We start from the raw sequence: 22,327 nt of genomic DNA on the forward strand, positions 1-22,327 counted from the left end.
GTTCTGGGATCGAGCACCACATCAGGTTCCCTGCTCAGCAGGAAGCCTGCTTCTCCCTCTGCCTCTCCCCCTGCTTGTGTTCCCTCTCTCACTGTCTCTCTCTGTCAAATAATAAAATCTTTAAAAAAATTAATTTTATTTTTTTTAAGATTTTATTTACATACTTGAGAGAGAGAGCACGAGCAGCAGGGAGGGCCAGAGGGAGAGGGAGAAGCAGACTCCCCACTGATCAGGGAGCCCAATGCGGGACTCAATCCCAGAACCCTGGATCATGACCTGAGCCAAAGGCAGATGCTTAATTGACTGAACCACCCAGGCACCCCCCAAAATTAATTAATTTTAATATGTATCAATATGTAGGTATTTTAAATGTGCATACATATATAGTTATATTAAATTATGACAAATGAAAATATCTAAAACTTTAAACCTTAGTATTTGAAATACAATCAAGTATATTTTAAGATAGTATTCTTTTTTAAAAATGTTTTATTTATTTAAGTAATCTCTACACCCCAGGTGGGGCTCAAACTCATGACCCTGAGATCAAGAGTCGCATGCTCTTTACACTGAGCCAGGCCAAGTGCCCCTTAAAAGATTGTATTCTTGGGGTGCCGGGGTGGCTTAGCCGTTAAGCGTCTGCCTTCGGCTCGGGTCATGATCCCAGGGTCCTGGGATCGAGCCCTGCATCGGGCTCCCTGCTGGGCGGGAAGCCTGCTTCTCCTTCTCCCACTCCCCCTGCTTGTGTTCCTTCTCTCGCTGTCTCTCTCTCTCTCTGTTAAATAAATAAATAAAATCTTAAAAAATAAGATCATATTCTTACACTGATTTTAACCCATTAATTTGAATGTTATGAAGAAAAATTGTTTCTATATATAAGAAAATATAAATAACAATAATTGTGCATTGACGAGGGACTTTTGCTCTGTTTTTAATCAAATTGATTTCCTCAAAATGTTCCAGTTCATTTAGTCCAAATCAAATTGATTTCCTCAAAATGTTCCAGTTCATTTAGTCCAATTCAAAGTAGGACTCTTGGAGTTACATATTTTTTAAAGATTTATTTACTTATTTTAGAGAGGGAGGAGAGAGCATGAGCAGGAGGGGGCAAAGGGAAGGGAGAGAGAAAGAGAATCCCAAGCTGACTTTGTGCTCAGCACAATGCCCGATGCGGGAACCAAGAGCCAGACGCTTAACCAACAGCACCACCCAGGCGCCCCCGGAATTATGTTGTTGTTGTTGTTGTTTAAGATTTTATTTATTTATTTGACAGATAGAGACAGCGAGAGAGGGAACACAAGCAGGGGGAGTGGGAGAGGGAAAAGCAGTCTTCCAGCTGAGCAGGGAGCCCGATGCGGGGCTCGATCCCAGGACCCCGGGATAATGACCTGAGCCGAAGGCAGACGCTTAATGACTGAGCCACCCAGGCACCCCCAGAATTACGTATTTTATCCTTGTTGAAGCATAATACAATCACTGTTGGAATTAAAGTGACATTTAAAATGGCCATTACACTTCAACACGCAGGAGCTCTGAAAATATGTGCAGAAGACTCCCACTTGGTTGGTGGTGGCAATTCTGAGGCTAATTGGTGGCGCTGGGTCACAGGGCTATGCTCTAGCTGCAGGAGAGACTTTGAATGCAAGTTTCTGGCAGTTTTAGCTCCAACTGGGATGGGGAGCAGTCTTTGCCCTTCCATGAAGAGGTACAGCGCAGGGAATCCTCCAAGCACAGAGGGGTTCAGATGCTCCATAGCTAAAACAAATGACAAATGTCGGCTGCATATAACAGAAAACTCAGTTATTTTCTCATGGAAAAAGCAGTTCAGAGGCAGCCAGTTCAAGTCTGGGGCAGTGCCTAAACAGTGTCCTCAACACCATTCTGTGTAGCATGTCCACACGCTGCCTAATGGGTCCAAGACGGTACCTTCAGCCAGCACATCTAGGCTCAAGACCAGAAGAAAGGGACAAGGCAAAGCTTTTCTAGAAATCCTCAGCAGACATCCACTTACGTCTCCTTGACCAGAATTGTGTCATGAAGCCCACCCTGGAAATGACAGAAGCTGGAAAGTTATTTAGCTGCCCCTCCAGCCCCGAAAGTGGAATTTTGCAATAACAAAAAGGAAGAAAATGGAGGTAAGGTGAACCATGAGCGCTATCTGCTCTGATTAGCCTCGAGCCTGAGAAGATGATTAGAATCACACACCTTCTCCCCGTGTGTTTCTCTAATCTGTCATCTTAAAGCCAACCTCGCAGGGGCAGGAGCTCTCCGTCCCTGGCACAAATGTGGGGGTGGGGTGGGGTGGGGTGGGGCTGGTGGGTGGGTTTGCTGTTGGCAGCGCCCATCACAGGCTGGCCTCCATTCTTCTCAACCTCTATGATGTCACACTGGAACTTCTTTCCTTCCACCCTGGGCTGCGGCTTCCGAGGCTGCTGTGGCCATGGGGCTCCTGGAGCCTAGTGGCTCTGATCTCCCCTGGGGGCGCGGGAGGTCCAGCCATGCCGCTCTTGAAGGACGCCGTGCCCCTCATGAAGGAGCCCCATCCGCCGCCTCAGGCCCCTCTTCCGTGGATCCTCCCGAGCCTGTTTGCCGCCTTCAATGTAGTGCTGCTGGTGGTTTTCAGTGGCCTCTTCTTCGCGTTCCCGTGAGTCTCCCTCTTACACGAGCTGCAGGTTTCCTACAGAGACAGGAAAACAGAGAATGATAGTACAGAGGCAGGGGAAGTGCAGAAGAGGGGCGAGAGGACGGAGGATAGCCCAGGCCGAGGGAACCGAATGTGCAAAGACACAGGTACACAGTGCTTGGTGCCTCTGGGAGCCGCAGACGGCTGGCAACACTGGGGGACATTCGGCGGAGTCGCTGAGGATCTATCACCAGTCTGGATATTTAGAGCAGCAGGCTTCAAGGCGTGTGGGTTCTGACCAAGTGGACCGGGTCGGCAGGGGTCGGGGGGAGCTTCAGGCCACTCTGGATCAGGGCTGAGCCCTGTTCTGGTCTCAGTTGCAGATGGCTGGCCCAGAACGGGGAGTGGGCCTTTCCCCTCGTCACAGGCCTCCTCTGTGTCCTCACCGTCTTCAGTCTGGTTTCACTCAATTTCTCAGACCCCGGCATCTTGCATCAAGGTGAGGCGCTGGCCCCTGGGAGAAGGAGGCAGCCCCTCCTGAAGGGCTCCTTCCATCTCCCTTCCTTGGGCCACAGGACCGTTTCACAGCACATCCTCATTTGCCCCAGCCCTGCCTCTGTCACTTCATTGTTTAAGCTACGCAGACGTGGAAAAACAGATTTCTGGAGGTTTTCCAGTTGCTTCGTGTGGGAGGGCCCGGGGAAGAGAAGCCAACTCTTTGAAACCCCTCGGTTCTCCCTTCGTCCTTCCCACGGCACAAACTCTTTAAAGCATCAGTCACAGTTGTCAATGACTGACAGTCCTCACAGAACTCTTCTGGCTGGAAACCTCCCTTCCCTTTGGATGCCCGTCTCTCTGTGCTTGGGCAGCTTGCTCGGTGGAGACTAGGGATACCCTCGCCCACCTCTTCCCCACACTTCCTGGGGCCATGACGCGGGGCGGCCTCCCTACCCCCGGGAGCAGCAGACTGACGGAAGGGCCTCCTGCTGCCGCCCAATCCTCTTCCCACGCCAGGCTCCAACGAACAGGGCCCCATGGTGGTGCATGTGGTGTGGGTGAACCACAGGGCCTTCCGCCTGCAGTGGTGCCAGAAGTGCTGCTTCCACCGGCCGCCCCGGACCTACCACTGTCCCCGGTGCAACATCTGTGTAGAAGTGAGTGCCTCTCTTGACTTGCCCACCTGCCCCCACCCCTCCCGCTCACACGGGGGCCAGTGGCAAGCGTGAACCCACGTCCGGCACCACTAAAGGCCAAGAGTGGCAGTAACTCCCAACCACCTTTGGTCACTCATGCAGGTCCCTACCTCTGCACCTGCACCCGCACCTGCCCAGGGAGGTTGAAGCTTGCCTGGCGCAGGCGCAGACACGCACAGAGGCATCCACACCTATGCTGGGCCTGGTCAGGCCAGGGGGAGAAAGACACCCCTGTCTTACCCCAGGCCTGCTGACTCTAGCTGCCCAAGGCCGTCACGCCGGCTGTAGGCCTGGCTGGGAAAGCTTCGCCTGTCCTCTTCTCGTGTCCGGGCCGGAGGCTCTTCCAGGCTCGGAGTGCTTGTCTGCCTCATGCGCACAGCCTGCAAAGGCGTACAGAGGTGCCGTCTTATCTGGTCCTCACAACCCTGGGAGGCGGGCTGAGCAAAGGTATTACTATCCTCAGTCAATGGATAAGGAAACAGAAGCCCAGAGATATTCTATGCCCAGTCCACAGTTACACCAGGATGTGTCCCCAGAAGACCGGGCAGGCCCTGTCTCTGAAGGCCTCTTGACATGTGACCTTGTGAGCCGCAGAGACCTAACAGAGCTCTAACAGAAATGCTAGCATTAGGGACTTTGTGCCTGCGTTTCTCCCTAGGGATGAGACCCAGTTTGAGGGGCCAAGGGCAGGTGGCCTTTGGGAATGGGGGAAGGGGGGTGGGTAAAGCCTCAGATTTGGGGGCGATGGAGGCTGGTCCAGAGGTCGGGTCCTCGAGGCCTGCTCCCCTCCCTCTTACCCAGGACTTTGACCACCATTGCAAATGGGTCAATAACTGCATTGGTCACCGCAACTTCCGCTTCTTCATGCTGCTGGTCCTGTCCTTATGTCTCTACTCGGGTGCCATGCTGGTGACCTGCCTGATCTTCCTGGTGCGCACGACCCACCTGCCCTTCTCCATGGACAAAGCCATCGCGTATCCTTCCGGGGACCCATGTAGAGAGTAGTGGGGAGCGCGGGGGTGGCAAGGGGGCGGGATCACGAGGACAGAGCTAATGGCGGGGCGGGGAGAACCCCCTGGGACTAAGCAGGGGTGGGTAGGGCCAGGGATATGGGCGGGGCTAGGAGGGACTGCGAAGACTTGAGAATCTAGCAGCGTCATGGTGGGGAGTGCTAAAGGTGGCACGGGGCCTGGACAGCGGAGTGGGGTGAGGTGTACGCGGGGACCGAGCTCGGGGAGCGGGAGGACGGGGCCGGTTGGGGGCGGAGCTGTTGGGGCGGGGGCGGGGCGAGGGGCGGGGCCAGGGAGGGGATTCCGGCGGCGCTGCTCCTTAGCTGATGCGCAGCATTCTGGTGGCTGTACCCGCCGCCGGCTTCCTGGTGCCGCTCTTCCTGCTGCTGCTGGTCCAGGCCATGTCGGTGAGCGCGGCCGAGCGCTCCTACGAGGGGAAGGTACGCGAGGCCGAGCGGGGCGCCGGGGTACCGGGCTGTGGGCGGTCACCTTGCGCCTCCGGGAACCTCTGCCCTTTCCGCTCTTTGTCCGCCGCCCTGGCCCCTGACCGCCTGACCTCCCTCGAAGGCGCCTCATTAGCCCTTCTAGACCTAGATCCATCTCCAGTCTCACCCGCTCGGTGGTCACTCTCCCTCCCGCGTGCACTGCATCGAGGGCCTACTGTGTGCTAGGCCTCGTGTGCTTTATCTTGAACGATGGGTGTAGAGGTGAGTAAGGCTATATCCTGCGATTCTGTCGATAAGGAACCTGAAATCAGAGTAACACCCGCCAGACGCCTGTGAACGCCACGAGAAAGGGCCTGCCCTACGTTGAGTAACAACAGACTCACAGAGGGACTCAAGTTCAGAGTAGGACGCGCTGCTCAGTGGTTTTAAACGGGCAGAAAAGGGGGGGGGGACTAGAGCAGGTGAGGGGCGCAACCTGCAGAAAGGCAAGGAAGCCTGCAAGTCTGTGGAATGTGGATAGGATGGTGAGGATACAGTGCTAATTGGAGCAGAAGGTGGCGTGGGAAATCAAGTGGACGGTTTGGGATTGACCAGGATTAAAAGGCCCAGAAAGTCAGGTGGAGAATTGAATCTTGGTTCAAGGGAAGCCTGGGAGCCGTGAGAGGATTTCTGTTTTCTTTTTTTCCATACGGTAAAATTCACCCCGTTTCAGTGCAATTCTATGAGTTTTGACAAACATACAGTCCGGTCCTGTAACCACCACCGCAATCAAGATTTATAACAGTTCCATCACCCCCCAGAAACTCCCTCATGGTCTCTTGTAGTCAGTTTCTCTCCCTGCCCTCAGCCCCTGATCTGTTTTCTATCCCTATAGTTTTTCCTTTTCCAGAGACTGGTATAAATGGAATCACAACCTTTTGAGCGGGCTTCTTCCACTCAGCATTTGCGATCCATCCTGTTGCTGCCAGGATCAGTAGTTTCTTACTTTTTATCATGTGCATGATTGCGTCATATGGACATACTACCGTTTGTTTATCGGTTCCTGGACTGAAGGATATTTGGGTTGTTTGCAGTTTGGGGTGATTATAAATAAAGCCACTATAAACACTGGTGTATAGGCATGTGAACGTTTTCATTGCTTTGTGGGTAAATACTTAGAGGAGTGAGGAGTGGTGTTGCTGGGTTATATAGTTACTATGTGTAGTTTTTTAAGAGACTGCCAAATTGTCTTCCAGAATGGCTGCATTCCCATTGTGCATTCCCACAGGCGACATGTGAGAATTCTAGTTGCTTAGCATCCTCACTCACATTTGGTATTGTCAGGTTTTTGTTGTTGTTGTTTGTTTATTAGTTTTAGCCAGTCTAATAAATGTGAAATGGTATCTCATTGTGATTTTTTTTAAAAGATTTTATTTATTTATTTGAGAGAGAGAGAGTGAGAGAGAGCATGAGAGGGGAGAGGGTCAGAGGGAGAAGCAGACTCCCCACTGAGCAGGGAGCCGGATGTGGGACTCGATCCTGGGACTCCAGGATCACGACCTGAGCTGAAGGCAGTTGCTTAACCAACTGAGCCACCCAGGTGCCCTCTCATTGTGATTTTAATCGGCATTTTCCTAATGACTAGTGATGTTGAGCATCTTTTCACGTTCTTACTTGCCATCTGTATATCTTGGATTAAATGTCTGTTCCAGTCTTTTGCCCATTAAAAGAATTGGGTTTTTTGAAATTATTGAGTTCTACAAGTTTTTTATATACTCTGGGTTCAGATAGGTGTTTTGCAAGTATTTTCTCCCAGTCTGGCTTGTCATCTCAATTTTTAAACAGTGTCTTCCAAAGATCAGAAGTTTTACATTTTGATGAAGTGCATTGTTGGTTTTTTTTCTTTTATAGACCGTGCTTTTGGTGTTGTAGTTAAGAAAGCTTTGCCTAACTCAAGGTCACAAAGATTATCTTTTTTTAAGATTTTTATTTATTTATTTACTTGACAGAGAGAGACATAATGAGAGAGGGAACACAAGCAGGGGGAGTGGGAGAGGGAGAAGCAGGCTTCCCGCAGAGCAGGGAGCCCGATGCAGGGCTCGATCCCAGGACCCTGGGATCATGACCAGAGCCAAAGGCAGACGCTCAACAACTGAGCCACCCAGGTGCCCTCACAAAGATTTTCTTATATTTTCTTCTGGAAGTTTTATAGTTTTAGATTTTATATTTAGGCCTATGATTCATTTTGGGTTAAATTTTGTATACAATGTAAGGCATGGGTCAAGATTTATTACATTTGCGTAAAGGTTGTTCCAGCATCATTTGTTGAAAAGACTATCCTTCGGGGCGCCTGGGTGGCTCAGTTGGTTAAGCGACTGCCTTTGGCTCAGGTCATGATCCTGGAGTCACAGGATCGAGTCCCGCATCGGGCTCCCTGCTCGGCAGGGAGTCTGCTTCTCCCTCTGACCCTCCTCCCTCTCATGCTCTCTGTCTCTCATTCTCTCTCTCTCAAATAAATAAATAAAATCTTTAAAAAAAAAAAAAGACTACCCTTCTTCCATTGAGTTACCTTTGCACATTTGTCAAAAGTCAGTTGACTGTCTCGATTAGTAGGTTTGTATTACGTCTTGAAATCACACAGTGTGAGTTCTCCAGATTTGTTCTTCTTTCAGAATCAGCTTCATTTCCACACACACACACACACACACACACACACACACACACACACACACACAAAAGATTTCTGAGATTTTTCTTTGGATTACATTGAACCTATAAGCCAATAAGGAAGACTGACATCTTAACAATATTGAGTTTTTGAACCCATGAGCCCCTTCCCATTTATTTACTTCTTTGATTTCTTTCGTCAGTGTTTTGTAGTTTTCAATATATAGATCTTGTGTACATTGTGTTAGATCTTTTCTAAGTATTTTGTGTGCTATTATAAATGTGTTTTTAAACTTCATTTCTATTTGTTTATTATTTTAAGAAAATACAGTGGATTTTTGTTTATTGGTCTTGAATCTTGCAATTTTGCTGGACTCACTTGTCCTAATAGCTTTTTTTGTTGATTCTGCATGGAAAATCATGTCATCTATGAATAAGGACAGTTTTATTTCTTCCTTTCCAACTTCAATGGCTTTCTTTTTTTCTTCTTACTGCACTGTCTTAGATCTCCAGTACAGCGTTGAGTAGGAGTGATTAAAGTGAACATCCTTGCCATCGGATTCCTTTAGCAGGACAGTGACTTGACTAAATCTTGGTTTTGTTTTGTTTTTTTCTTAAGTAGGCTCCACACCCAATGTGGTGCTTGAACTCATGACCCTGAGACTCTGAGATCAAGAGTCACATACTCTACCGACTGAGCCAGCCAGGCACCCCAACTAAAGGTTGTTTTAGGAAGGCTGTAGTTGGCCACATTGATGAAGGAGGGCTGGAGACAATGAGATAGCTGAAAGGACAGAGGAACTCTGTTTGCCCACCACCTCCCATCCCTACAGTCAGCACTCAATCACTCCAACCCACCCCTGTTTGGCTCCCAGCCCACCCGTGACTCCTCTGCTCTTACCCATTAGCCCTTACTCATCACCTCCTGTGGTCTGCATGCGTTCTCTCTCCAGCTTCAGTCCATCATTTCAGCCTCTCCGGGGTAGCATTCTCCCTTCCCACGTCCCATGGTTCTTTTGGCTCCCAGTCAAGCCATCGGCCCGTCCTTGCTCCACTGCTCAGAATGGGGCTCTCCCAGTCTGTGATCTCCAGTCTTAAGAAATCTGTATATGGTCTGCGCTCTGTGAGTCACTGCACTCTGTGATGAATGTGATTCATTCATTCAGGGCTCTCTCCCGTTACCTCCAGAACCCATTTCAGGCATTCATTCCCTTCCTACCTCCATCCCCAAACCAAATCTCCTGGGGCCCCTTGCTTGGCGCTTGATAGCAAGGGCTCTGGAGCCAGTCTACATAAATTCAAACCACAGCTTCCTATTGGCAGGGAGATCTTGGGTCTGTTACTTAGCCACCTGGTGCCTCAGTTTCCCCATCTGTAAAAGGGAGCAGCTTGGGTCGATATGTGTACAACACATACAACAGTGCCTGGTACAAGCCAATGCCCTATAGGGTGTTGCTGTTGTTACCATTCCTGCCCATCATCATTTACACATGTTCACGTCTCTCTGATCTTGGAAACAAAGCAAACAGTCCTTAACATCACAGGCCTCCCCTCCGGCTGTTGCGCTCTCCTCTCCAGCAGACGCATGTTTCTTGGACGAGTTGACTGCTCACTGGCATCGTTCTTCACCTTCCCCAGCCCGTGCGGCCCAGCCTCTGCTCACTGTCACACTACTGTCGTGCTCACCACGTGGCCAGCGACAGTCCTAAGACTCATCTTTCCAGGCTGCACACAGCAAGCAGCGTGGTGCTGCATGCACCTGCCGTGGGCCCCCCCTCCAGCCTCTCAGGGCCCCGCTCTCTGCTTTCCAGGGCCACTGCCACTTTACCTGCCCCCTGGAGTCTTGGCACCCGCTGCCTGCTCTGCTCCCTCATCCCCTCTCTGCGCTGCCCTGACCACTCGCCAGCTGCCTGAAAGCTTAGGCTGGCTTTGTTGGTGGCGGTGTGTCCTCAATCCCCAGTGCAGTGCCTAGGACATTGTCGAGGCCCCAGAATATTTATGAGCAAGAGTGAATCTATACACAAAAGAATTGATCCTGCTTTGGGAGAGAAGGAGGGAGGGAGGGAGAGAGAGAGAGAGAGGGAAGCCTGATGCCCTGACCCCCGGGGGAAGAAGGGCGGAGAACCAAGGCAGCAGGGAGCTGGGCAGGAGATGGAGTGAGAACATGCCCACTTTGGTTACCATCCTGTGGAGTGTGAGAGTGTTCGAGGCACAAGTTTGGAGCAGGAGAACTGGGTCTGGAGCCAGGGAGAGAAGAGAGTCAGAGAACTTCCGAGCTGTTGGATTCCGTTCACATCTGAGAGGCTCTCCAGTGGGGAGAGGAAGGTGCTGCCCTTTATTAGAGAGTTCTAATGAGCTCATTAGGCAATTATTTATCACTCCTTTAAGCGTTGGACGTCAACGTGTTTGCACACTTTGTATACATCTAATAAATCAAAATTTATTTCTCTAAATTTAAAATTCTAACTGTAAATGTCATCCAACTCTTCTAACCATTTACTAACCATTTAGTTAAAATTGCAAATGGAATACCAGTTTCCCCTAAATGCTTTAAACATATTAAAGTAGGCAAGAATTCAAAGTATTGTGATGGTTAGTGTTGCTTTTTGGCAACAGTGGGACATTGTGGAGGTGTCTCGACTTTTCCTCCCGTAGGTGTCAGCTGCCCCTCATGGAGTTCTGGCTCCTTTTGGTGGAGAATAGTGTCGAAGGTCAACATCTTCATGACAGGGACATGGGACATAGAGAGCTGGTGGTGGGAAGAGGTGGGCCTGGGCCACTTTTGGTCATGACAGACATTTTGTAGCCAAGGCTCTTGAAGTCAGGGTGAGAATCAGCTTGTGCTGGGGAGGAGGAGGAGGAGGAGGAGGAGGAGGAGGAGGAGGGTGGTGATGTGTAGAGGGAGGGGAGGGGGAGAAGTTGGTTAAGACTGTCCAGGGGAGGACTTGACCTTCACTGCACGGGTGTTCAGGAACTTCAGTCCAGACTTCCAGGGCCAGGTTATTTTGTTAGGGAAATCTGATTGGGCCCCAGGCAATTACCCTTCTAGATAGTGAAATTCAGTGAAGACACAAGTTTGGAAAAAATGAGAGGTGGGAAAGTAGGGAAGTTGGGGGAGGGGCGTGGAACTGTCTTTGGAGCAGTTTAGCAATAAAAGGAAGATCTGAAAGTATATCTGGAAGGAGGTGGCAGGAGGATGTGGTATGGCCAAAGGAAACAGAAAAGGGGAGGGTACTGCAGAAGGGATACAGGTGATGGGGGAGGAGCCCTGAGAAGACAAGAGAAGTGGGTGCAGTACCGGGGTTGCCTAGAGAGAGCTACTCGGAGGTAGGTGGGGTGGGGGAGGCCTTGGCTCCCTCTCCCTGCTTCTCTGCCCTTGGAGTCTTGCTGCCACCCTGAACTGAGCTGACGTTCAGGGAGGGCCATCGGGGGGTGGCCTGCCCAGTCCTGCTGGATCTGAGTTCCTCTTCTGGCCCTTGCCTCCCTCCAGTGCCAATACCTGCAGGGATACAACCCCTTCGACCATGGCTGTGCCAACAACTGGTATTTAACAATTTGTGCACCGCTGGGACCCAAGTGAGTTGGCAGACCAGGGGTCCGAGTGGTGACCCCTGGGGCTGAGGGGTGGGATAAAGCTGGGTCATCGCCCCTGGCCCCTTAGCCTAGCTCCCAGGCCCTTATACTCCCTGTTCTTCTTCCTTTGGGGTTTTCCACAGGGCATTGTGAGAGCCTCCGGAACCCGCCCCCTTCCTTGCCTTTGTGGGTTCTTGCCCCAAGGAATGGGGTGGAGGGACACTACAGCCTGGATGAGACTGGTCCGAGCCAGTCTCTGCAGGGCCAAGCCTTGGGCTGTGTGCCCCCCAAGCTGAGGGGTACCAGGCCAGGAGGGCCACGACCCCTCCCATCTGGCTTGTTGCTTCCCAGGTACATGGCCGAAGCTGTCTGGCTACAGAGAATGGTGGGGTCTGACTGGGTGCCCATGCAGAACCTTCACTTCCCAATGTGCCCCTCAGTGCTCAGTCCCCCAGCCGTCCCAGGGCCTGGGCCTGGCCCCCAACCCCAACCTCTGAGTCTCTACAAACCAGGGAATGGTCCCCCAGGGAGTGGTGAGGCTGCAGCCCTCCAGGAGGTGAGGAGTATGCGTGTGTGTGTGTGTGTGTGTGTGTGTGTGTTGGGAGAGGGTGTCTGTGGATTTCACAGGTGTTGGGGGGAACCCTCTCACCCCATATTGGGCTGGCCCTGAAGCTGGAGCACTCAGAACTTGAGGGAGGGGGATCATAGACCTGAGCAGTGCAGGAAATAAAGTCACAGGCCTCCAGAATACACCAGGGGGCCCTGGAGACAGGAAAGGAAAAGACCGCCCCACTCACTTGCTGGTCGGCCTTGGGCCAGTCACTTACCCTTTCTGGGCATCAGTTTTCTCAGCTATTAGTAAGGACTGAGACTAGTCCAGGGGTTCGTAATTCTGAGGGGGGATTCCTTTACTTAAAGACGGGTTTTTTACTCTGAAGCCCAACATAGGAAACACATGGAAGTGGCCCATTAGGAATGGAGTGGGGGTGGGTAATCACAGCCTCCCCTCCCCCAGGGCCCCTGCAGTGACACTCTGTGGTGCCAGGCCACTCCCTTTGCTCTGCGGGGGGGGGGGGGGGGGGGGGGGGGGGGGCGGGTGGGGCAGTTTCTTGCTCCCCTGCTGGTGGGTCGTGAGCTGTGGGGCAGGGGCTCGGGGACAGCCCCCATCCCTCCACTCTGTGTTTAGCTCCACGCAGGCCCAGTGCTGCCCCTGCTGTGGGACTGCCCCAGACGAGGCGCTGTCTGCCGCTCGCCCCCTCACACCCAGCGATGCCAGGAGCCCCTGCACCTGAACCTCATCTCCTGAGCCCCGCGTGGAGGCCTGTCTGTGCTCTGCCCTTGCCCACTCCCCTGGTGGGAGTGTTGAGACCCCCACCAAAGCCCATTAAATACCCGTTGCCTGCCTCCTACAACGGCCCTCCTGCCCTGTCTGTCCTGCGGGCCAGGGAGCTTGGGGGTGAGGGGGCCCTGAGGCGCTGGGACAAAGACTATGGGAGGGAGGAGCCAGGGTCCCATACTGGCTGGTTCTGCGACCTTGGGCAAGACACTCAACACTTCTCTCATCCTTAAAATGGAGCAACAGTAAGGACCATAGCGATGAAAGAAAACCCCGCGGTCCCAGTGATGTCAGCCCCGGCGAAGGCCCGGCCTCTGCCCTGCCGCACCCCTGTCTGACTGCAGGGGGCGCCCGCCACCTGGGAATTCGCCAGGCCGGCCGGTCCAGCGTCGCTACACTGAAGCCTCCTCCCCCCGCCCCCTCCGCGGGGGTTGGGCGGCCCTCAGGCTGGGAGTGCGCCCTCCCGCTGCATTATCCCGGGGTGGGGGTGGGGGGGTCTCCATCACACTACAATTCTGCAGTCTTTCTTGCCAGCGGGCGTTACCCTGGTCACTCTCTCCTGTTGGGGAATCACATGCTGGTTCTGGTCCTGTCGCTGGCATGGGTCCCAGGCCCTGTGAGTCTGCAAGCCCCTGGGGGTTGGAAAGGGGTGGGGGTGGGGTGGGAGAGGAAACCACCTCAAACTGGGGTTTCTCTCTGGAGACCAGTGTGTGACTTTGGGAATAGAAATGATGGCACCTTCCTGGAAGGCTGCCAAAGGATAAAATGAGGTGGCTTATGCCAAACATCAGGTACACAGTAGGCACACAATGAATGCGGCCGGTATCGTTATGGTTGTTTTCTCCACCCAACAGCTAACAGACCACCCAGCGTTCCTCCAAGGACCACCTTCTCAGGATTACCCGGGTCCCCAGACCCCAGATTCAGAATCTCAGGGAAGGGGGAGGGCAGGAATCTCAATCTGAATTTTTGTCAAGTGCCCCATGTGATCCTGCCCCCCTGAAGTATCAGAACTACCTTAGGAGGTGAGGATGGGCACCGACCCCACTGCTTCCGGCCGCCCTTGTATCCAGGTGAAATCAGGGTGTGGTGAAGGTAAGAGGAAGGGATGTCCCCAGAGGATCAGATGAACACCTCAGCGTCCTATGGAGGTGTGTGCCTGTGTGTGCATGCTCATACTTGGGGTGGGGGGGAGCAGGAGCCCATCCTTTGGGGGTGTCAGCCCAGCCTGGAGAGGTCATAACTCCAGTTCTCCATATGCTGAGTCCCTCTCGATGCTGCGCTTCCTTCTTGCTCCCGCCCAGAATGTCTTTGCTCAAACTCAGGGACTCCAGCACTTTCCTTGTCCCCTTTGCTCTGGTCTTAGGGGTCTCCCCATTCCAAGCCCCCTCTGTGTTCAAGCCTTTTCTCAGCTCTCATCCATGCTTAACTCAGGTTCTTGGGCTCTGGGAGGGGTGCAGGGTACTCACTGGCATGCAAAAAGGTAGCCTGGTTTTGGCTTTGTTGTAAATGCCTCCCGTGGCCATGTTTAAAACTCTTAGGGCCCCCATGTACAAGTAAAGCTGAAGCAGATTTGTCTGTCTGGGAAACCTGCAGTCCATGGTTGCATGGTGAGGAGAAGAGGGCATAAGGCCTTTTGAGCCCCCAACCCCAGGTGTGTATGTTGCGCACAAAACTGTTTGTCGCCTCTCTGGGTGGTTTCAGAGGGCACAGCTCAGGCCAGGCTGCCTAGCAGTGAGGAGACACACAGCCCTGCTCCCAGATGGGAGTCCCCAGGGTGGTCTGAGCCTGAGCCAGAGAGGAAGAGAAACCAGGAACCTGGGCCAAGACATGGATGGGGAGATAGTCAGGGAGCTGGCTGGGTACCCAGGTGTGCCTGCCTGGAGCCCCAGCTCCAGGGGGGGCCAAGAAGGCCAGGCCCCAGGGTCCGGGGAGGCCTGGTCCTGCTTTGCCTTGCTGCCTGTCTCTGCTGCTCTGCCCGGTCCAGGGCCCCGTGTCTGGTCATTAGGATGGCACCTACTGGGTCCCTGCCTCCAGCTCTACAGGGGACCCACCCACTGTCTGGCAGGGCCTTCCAAGTCTTAAGCCAAGTGTGTGGGTCATCTCCCGGAAAGCCTGGGACTCGGTTTCCCCAGTGGGCGAGGACATAACTTTTCTCAGGTTCTCAAAGGTGGCCATAACCCTTCCTGCCCTGGGACATAGATTCTAGGTGTCTCTCATCCCTCCCAACCTGAGATATCTAGGATTTCTTTAGGAAAGCCCCTTGGATCAGGCTTTTCTGCTCCTCAAGGGGAAGTGGATCTAGTTTGCCCCTTCCTTTGACTCCCCGCACACCTGTCCCCTAAGCCTTGGACCTGTCCTCAGAGAGTCTTTCCTTCCAGGCTGAAGGACCTGCACCCACCTTCCCTCTCTGCCCCCTCCCCACTTCTGCTGAGCCTGCCCTTGATTCTCAGATGCACCCCTTGGAGCCCTTGCCCCCTGATAAGAGCAGGGCTATTATCTGGGCCCAATTATGGGGCCAGCTCTCCACACACCCAGGAAGCCCTGACATCTCTCCCTTCCCTGGACAGGAGCCAAGGAGTGACCTCCCCCCCATGAGGTGCCTGGTACCCATGTGTCTGGAACCCCTCTGAGATGTCCCCAGTCCACACTTGGAACCTGATGGAAGGGTTTGGACCTGGGATGGGGAGCCCAGAAACAGCCATCCCTTCATCATCTCCAAACCTTTCCTCTGTGGGCCTTCTAGGAGGTGAGGGTGTGTGGGGTGGAAAGAGCACTGGGCTGGGTGTCCCTCAGCTCTGCTACCAACTAGTACGCTATGGGAGTGAGTCTCTTCCCTCTGCCTGGCCTCCCGTGGCTTGTCTGTAAACAGGATGATCGTCATAGCTACGTCACAGGTGGTGGGTCACAGGATCCTAACTCTTTAGAGCTGCAAGGGACTCAAGGGTCACCTTATCCAGCTGCCCCTCCACCCCCAATTTCACAGATGGGGATTAGAGAAGGAAGGGATTGCCTAAGATGACATGGTGTCCAAGCCAGGCGGCGTTCTCTGTTTGCTGCGCTGCCTCTCCCATTCCTGCTCCCAGGGACCATTCCAGAGGAGCAAGGACTTGGGCAGCCACCACAGGGCCCCGCTTTCCAGCCCCCAAGCCTCAGAGCCAGGCAGTGCATTTCAGCACAGGGCCTGGGGAGCCGATAAGAAGGCCCAGCTTAACTCTGTCTCCAGCACTGCGCTGGGAGTGATAATGATGCCCTGCCCAGCCCTGCCCATCCCACCCCACCCAAGAGGGCCCTGCTAGTGGTTGAGGGTGGAGTAGGGACAGATGGGGCAGAGGAGGTTGCCACAGTGTGGGATCGGGGCCCAGAATCCCACCGCGTCACGGAGCCCAGGCCCCTCGCTGGCTGACCCTCGTGGGCACCTGGGCACAGTGCCTGGCACCCAGGTGATGCTACCCCGGTGACCACATCCTGCTCTTCAGTTCCTGTGCCTGGAGCGTGCACGGCTGAAGGTTTGCAGGGCCCCGTAATGGGTGACAAAACCTTCACCGAGCACCGCCCGCCGCCTGGCCTGTGTGGGGGTTCACATGCGCGTCTCTGATCCCCACAACCTCTCGGCAGTCGTCACGCTCGTTCTAGAGACCAGGGAACCAGCACTGAGCCGACAGGCCACTTCCTCAGGGTGACACCTCTTCTAAGCGGCCGAGCCAAATCCCTGTCTGCCTTTCCTATTGCACTGGGCTTCTCTAGGCAGTTCTCTTTTATTGCAGTTTGTTGCAGGAGTGCCCCTTATCTGCGGGGGTCTGCTCCGAGCCCCCCGGTGGAGGCCTGAGGCCGCGGTCAGTACCGAACCCCGCACACACCCCAGTGAAGTTTGATGCATAAATGCGGCACAGTAGGAGATTAACAACTACAAATAACCTGGACCGATTCCAGCAGCCTGCTACAGTCAGAGGCATGGGAGTGTGGTGTCTCGGTCAGCCTTCTTGCGGCCGTGCGAGCTGTAAAGCGCCTGTGTGGGGAGGGGAGGTGACGGGATGACGTCACACCGTGACCGTGACGTCCTGTGAGGCTCCCGGGGGCCTCCTGGCGATACCTCAGAAGGAGGCGCATCTGATTCCAAACAGCACCTGGCTGCGGGTGACTGGAACCCGGGATAAGGGGACACTGCTGCCAGGCCGCCCGGGTCCCCTGCTGGAGAAGGGGACGCGTCCCTGCCCCTCATGGCGCTTTCCCTGGGACGCGTCCCGCGGCGCGTGCCGAGAGCTGGGGAGGTGCTCGACCGCTGGCAGCGACGGAGGGGGCGTCGCCCTCGGCGGGCGGGGCTTCGAGATCCCCTGGGGCCTCGGGAGGCGGGGCGCCGTGGCAGCCGCCGCCGGCCCCTGCCCGGTCTGGCGTGGGCTCCCGAACGGCCCGGCAGCGGAGCGGAGGGGTGCTGCTTCCGGGGGCAGCTTTGGGGCGCTGGCTCACGGAGGGCAGCCAACGAGGGCGTCTCGGGGCTGAAGCGGAGCGCAGGGCTGCGCTGGGAGTGTTCAAGGGACCGGCAGGCTGACCACCGGAAGGCTCTGCCTTCCCACACGGTCGGGGAGTTTCCTGTTCAGAAAACATAACGTGGCTCTATTTTGTGACCGGCCAGGGTTCCAGGCGGTCAAAAGCCGTGGTCATCGGAGCCCTGGGTCTGGGCTGGGCTCAGAGCCCGCTCTCCCCTCTCCCTGCAGCCTCTCTGTCTCTCTCCTCAGTCTCTGCTCCCGCTTCTCACCTTTCCCCTCCCACTGCTCTCTCCCTTGCCCCTCCTCTGCCTTCTCTCCGCCCCTCTCCCCGCCACCCCCCTACCTCCCAATCGTTCCTGGACTACAGCTTCCAGGAACGCAAAGTTAACCGTCTGGCAACTTTCAAGTAATACCTTTTAACTGATTCTTGGAAGCCCCTGCGCCTGGGTGTGGAACGCGCAGAGCTCTTGGGGCCAGGCCAGAGGCCTCTCAGCACAGGGCAGCTTTGTCTGTCCTGACACGGTCTTCCTCCTCCCAGCCAGGCACATGCTCTCGAAGCTTCCTGGTAGGGCGGTTTTGCTGCTGAAATTGGAGATTCCCAAACTGCAAGGGTCCCTCCTGAATATCCGGCTTATTTCTCGGAGGAAAATCAAGGCACTGGCGGGGGAAGGTTCAGCTGGGCCTCCCCCAGATCACACACCGAAGTAGAGGCCAGGTGAGGCCAGGTTCCAGACCTCCTGCCTCTGAGTCTTTCCATCACCCCACCGTGTGCGGCCAGGTGGGTCAGAGGCCCGGACCGCCAAAAGGGAGGCACTCTTTCTTCCCCTGGCCTAGTAGCTCGGCTCCGGTGGGCAAGAGCACGGAGACAGCAATCCTAGCAGTACCCGCTGGAGTGCCCACTGTGGGGGAAGTGCTTTGCTCGCATGATCTCATTTAATCCTCAGAACAGCTTGGGAGGAAGGTGCTGTCGTTACTTTTGTGGACATGACCCTGGACAGTCCTCGGGCCTCTGTCTCCCTCTCTGCAAGGACAGAATTTTCTGGAGGCTCCTCAGGGCTACTCTTGCCCTGACCTCCTAGAAGTCCATGACTCTGACCAGGAAGGAGGGTCCCTGGTCTGGGGACAAGCCTAGGGCCACTGGCAGGGCTTACTGAATGACTCCTTGCGGGGGGGGGGGGGGGGGCACGCATTAAGTCATCAACCAAAGGTACTGAGCCCTGGGCAGGACCCTTGGCCATCTGCTCTGGAAAAGTCCCCTGCCCGCCCGCTGTTCACTAGATAGCTGCTCCTCAGCCACTGACAAAAATGGAAAGCCTGTCCTGCCTGCCCTTTTGCTGGCCGGGCAGTGGAACACAATGGAGAGGACACGGACTGGGCATCAGGAGAGCTGGGCTGGAAAGCAGGCCCTGTCGCTTCTGGTCATGTGGCCCTGGAAAGCCTCTGGCCTCTCAGAGCCACCGTTCCTACATCTGCAAAAGGGCAACGAAAGCCACCTCACAGCACTGTGGGGTTGCCCTGTGACGTTCACTACTCCGCACAAGCCACAGCCGAGTGGGTGTGGGGTTTCTGGGAAGGGAGCAGTAGGGGGGCCATACTCGGGCTCCAGTATTTGTCTCCATTTCCCCTCCTTGGGCTTCCTTTTCTGGCTCTGGATTAGGATCATTTGGAAATGACCAAAGCCAAAAATGGGCCACCTCTTTTTAAATCCCAGACAAAGCCAGGGTCACCTTCCTCAGGCGACTTCTCAGCTCCCTCTCTTCCCCACCAAGTGTCTGTCCCCAGGGGGAAAGCTGACCCGACTTGGGCTTGGGGCAGGGATGTGGCCCTCTCCTCTCTGCTCCCAGCTGGTACCATTTGTCAGTCCCTTTGGGCCCCTGGCTTCAGGGTGCCCTAGAGTGGAAGCCTCTGGAAGGTCTCAAGGTCTGGTTGGGCCAGGCTCACTCTGATGTCGTGGCAGAGACTTGGGCTGCACCCATCTTGGCCAAGAGGCTCTATCTGCCTTGGACACAATTCAGACCAAAGAGTAAAGGAGATTTGTTCCTAATGCAGAGACCAGAAGTAGGCACACAGAGGGCTCTTTGCTTTGGAGTTGAAGATTTTAAAGATTTGTTTTCTTTAAATATCCTGCTGCAGGAAAGAGAAGCCAAAAATCAAACATTACTGAGACATAAATTTCAGGTGGCTTTAAAGGAGCAATTTGTTTAGTTTCCGTCCCACCCTGTTTCTGCTCAGTAGGGTCCCGGGGACTTGTCCCTGGGGTTTGGTGATGGGTCCACACCCTCCTAGGCTCACCCATCCAGCCTCACAGGGAGGTTTCCGAAATACGAGATCCAGCCAGAGGGCCTCCAGGCACAGCCTGGCCCCAAGCTTGGTCCCAGGGAGGGTCTGTGCACATCCAGTTCAGGAAGTGGAGGTAACTTTCCTCCATCCTCAGCTGCATTGGCACTGTTGATCATACCCTCTTTTGTGAAAACTCTCTCTTTATCCTTGACCTCAGGGATCAGACACGTCTGACTCTCCTCCTGACTCCTGCTCGATGAGTCTTCCTCTCACCTCCCACCAGGAAAACTTCCAGGCTCTGTCCTGTGTCCTCTTCTTGCAGAACTCATGCCCTTGCCTTCAGCAGTGCTGGGCCCTGCCAGGGCCCCAGGCTCTGGCCTTAAGAGTTTTCTTTTTTCCAGCTTTACTGCGTTATAGTTGACAGATAAAATTATAAGGTATTTAAAGTGTACAACATAATAATTTACTATCTGTATACATTGTAGAAGGATTCTCCCTATTGAATTGGCCTTAATTTTCTGATTGAACGATTCCTTTGGAGTCCCACCAGAGGCTCAGGGTCTCTCCATAGCCCAGCACAGTGGGGAAAGGAGAGAAAGCAAAGACAAAATCAGCCATTAAGTAAGAGGAACACTTTGTTAGCATGAGGGAACAGCTGAGCAGGGTTCGAGGGCCTGGATCCTGGGAGAGGGCGTCTTGGTGTCCCAGCCTTTTCCCAAGCCTAATCCAAAAGTTGTCTCATAGCAGGCCTCGATCAAGAGAGGAGCAGAGTGGGAGGAAGACTCTGGGCAGCCTCATTGGCCCTTTTTACCCCCAGAGTCCCTGCTGTGATAGGGACCCCACCCCAGAGTCCCTGCTGTGGTAGGAGTAGGGGAGGGAGGGTCCTGGGTGGCGGAGCTTCTAGAGGGGAAACCAATCAAGGGCTTAGTGCTGTCATCTAGGGAAGAGCTGGTAAAAAAAACTGAGGCCTGGGGCGCCTGGGTGGCTCAGTTGGTTAAGCGACTGCCTTCGGCTCAGGTCATGATCCTGGAGTCCTGTGATCGAGTCCCGCATCGGGCTCCCTGCTCGGCGGGGAGTCTGCTTCTCCCTCTGACCCTCCTCCCTCTCATGCTCTCTGTCTCTCATTCTCTCTCTCTCAAATAAATAAATAAAATCTTTAAAAAAAAAAAAAAAACTGAGGCCTGAACTGGGATAATGGGACTAAAAATTCATTCACTCAGCAAATACTGAATAGCTACAATGTATCTAGGAGGTAATGAAATTGATTTTAAAAAAGAATGTGTTCATGCATGGTATAATTGTTAATTTTCAATTATATATATATATATATATATATATTTTTTTTTTTTTTTTTTTTTTTTTTTTTAGAAAGAGAGAGCAAGAGCAAGGGGCAGTGAGAGATGGAGAAACAGACTCCCCTCCTGAGCAGGAAGCCTGACATGGGGCTCGATCCCAGGACCCTGGGACCATGTCCTGAGCCAAAGGCAGACACCTAACTGACTGAGGCACCCAGGTGCCCCTCAACTTTTTATATATATTTTTAAGAGACTGGAAGCAAGGTCATCAAAGGCTCGTGGTGGATAAGCAAGTATTTCCTGTTTGGGGGTTTCTGGCTGCCGGTCTGGGTGTCAGGACACCTGCTCTCTTGGCCCAGTTCTTCCTCCGTGGGGCTGCGTGACTGCAAAAAGCCCCTCCCCTCTCTGGGCCTGTTCCCTCATCTGTGGAAGGAGGCTGTGGAACCAGAAAACCTGTGGCTCCTTCCAGCCCTGCTGTTACCTGAGGACATTCGGGGCCTAGGGGGTGAGGGACAGTTTCGCTGGCTTGGCTGGGGCTGCTCTGGTCTGCGGTGGGAGTGGCACCCCCAGGCGGGCCCCTCTCCTGGAGGGCTCCACAAATGGGAGGTAGTGGGCTGCCACCTGCTCAGCTCTCAGGCCCTGATCTCAAATTAGAATCACGCCTCTCCTCTCTTTACACCCATTCTGAAGCACGAGAGGCCTCCTGGACCCTCCGCTCGTGGCCTCATGACTTGTTCATAGGGAGCCAAGACAGAGCCGCTGCCTTCACGGCCTCGAGGGCCCCAAAGCCTCAGTCAGGAAGCGAGGGCGCCAGCCAGGCCACGGGTAATGCATTGTTTATTGTCCCCTGCGTGCCAGACACTCACTCTCTGAGTCATCCATTCCCCACAGCGTTTGAGCATCCCCTTGGGCTCCGGGAGGAGGTGGTGAGGTTGGACAGGTAGAGCACCGCGCCCGCACCGCGCCCAGTCGCACAGCTGTGGCTGTCCCAGCATCCGAGTGGGAAGCAGCCAGAGTCCCAGGCTGTGCTTCTCAGGGCACAGGGGAGATCTCCAGCTGCCCGTCAGACCCTACTCCTGACCCCCTGCCAGAATGTTGTATGTGGTAGCAGGGGGTTAAATCCATTTCTGATCACACCCATTGGGAAGACAAACGGGTTTGTCTTCCCTAGAAAATCCCACCGGCAGAATTGCTTTTCCCCTCTTTGTTCTCAGGCCTCTGGGTCCCCCAGACTCCCCAACCTTCTGTCATCTTTCTGTGATGAAAGCAGCCTCCTGAATGGGAGAGAATTTAGGGTCCCCAGCCCTCCTGCTGAGCCGGCTTCAGGGACCTGCTTCTTCCTTTCATAACTTCCCTATTTGGTCAACTAACTGTCCATTCCTCCCAGCCTGCTCCCATGCCCCCCCCCCCCCCCCCCCCCCCCCCCCCCCCCCCCCCC

The 22,327-nt window shown here is 54.2% G+C and overlaps 1 protein-coding gene across 1 annotated transcript; it reads left to right on the top strand.

The window, feature by feature from the left end:
• The first annotated feature begins 1,373 nt into the window (after window positions 1-1,373).
• On the top strand, window positions 1,374-13,385 carry ZDHHC19 (zinc finger DHHC-type palmitoyltransferase 19). Its single transcript, XM_034999927.1, has 8 exons — window positions 1,374-2,644; window positions 3,001-3,122; window positions 3,638-3,777; window positions 4,618-4,790; window positions 5,161-5,266; window positions 11,409-11,494; window positions 11,843-12,047; window positions 12,678-13,385. Exons 1-8 carry the CDS (start codon window positions 2,499-2,501, stop codon window positions 12,795-12,797), a joined length of 1,098 nt encoding a protein of 365 aa, XP_034855818.1. The 5' UTR covers window positions 1,374-2,498; the 3' UTR covers window positions 12,798-13,385.
• Window positions 13,386-22,327: the final 8,942 nt, after the last annotated feature.

Source organism: Mirounga leonina, unplaced genomic scaffold, assembly GCF_011800145.1.
Source record: "Mirounga leonina isolate KUSES-001 unplaced genomic scaffold, KU_Mleo_1.0 Mir_115, whole genome shotgun sequence".
NCBI lineage: Eukaryota > Metazoa > Chordata > Mammalia > Carnivora > Phocidae > Mirounga > Mirounga leonina.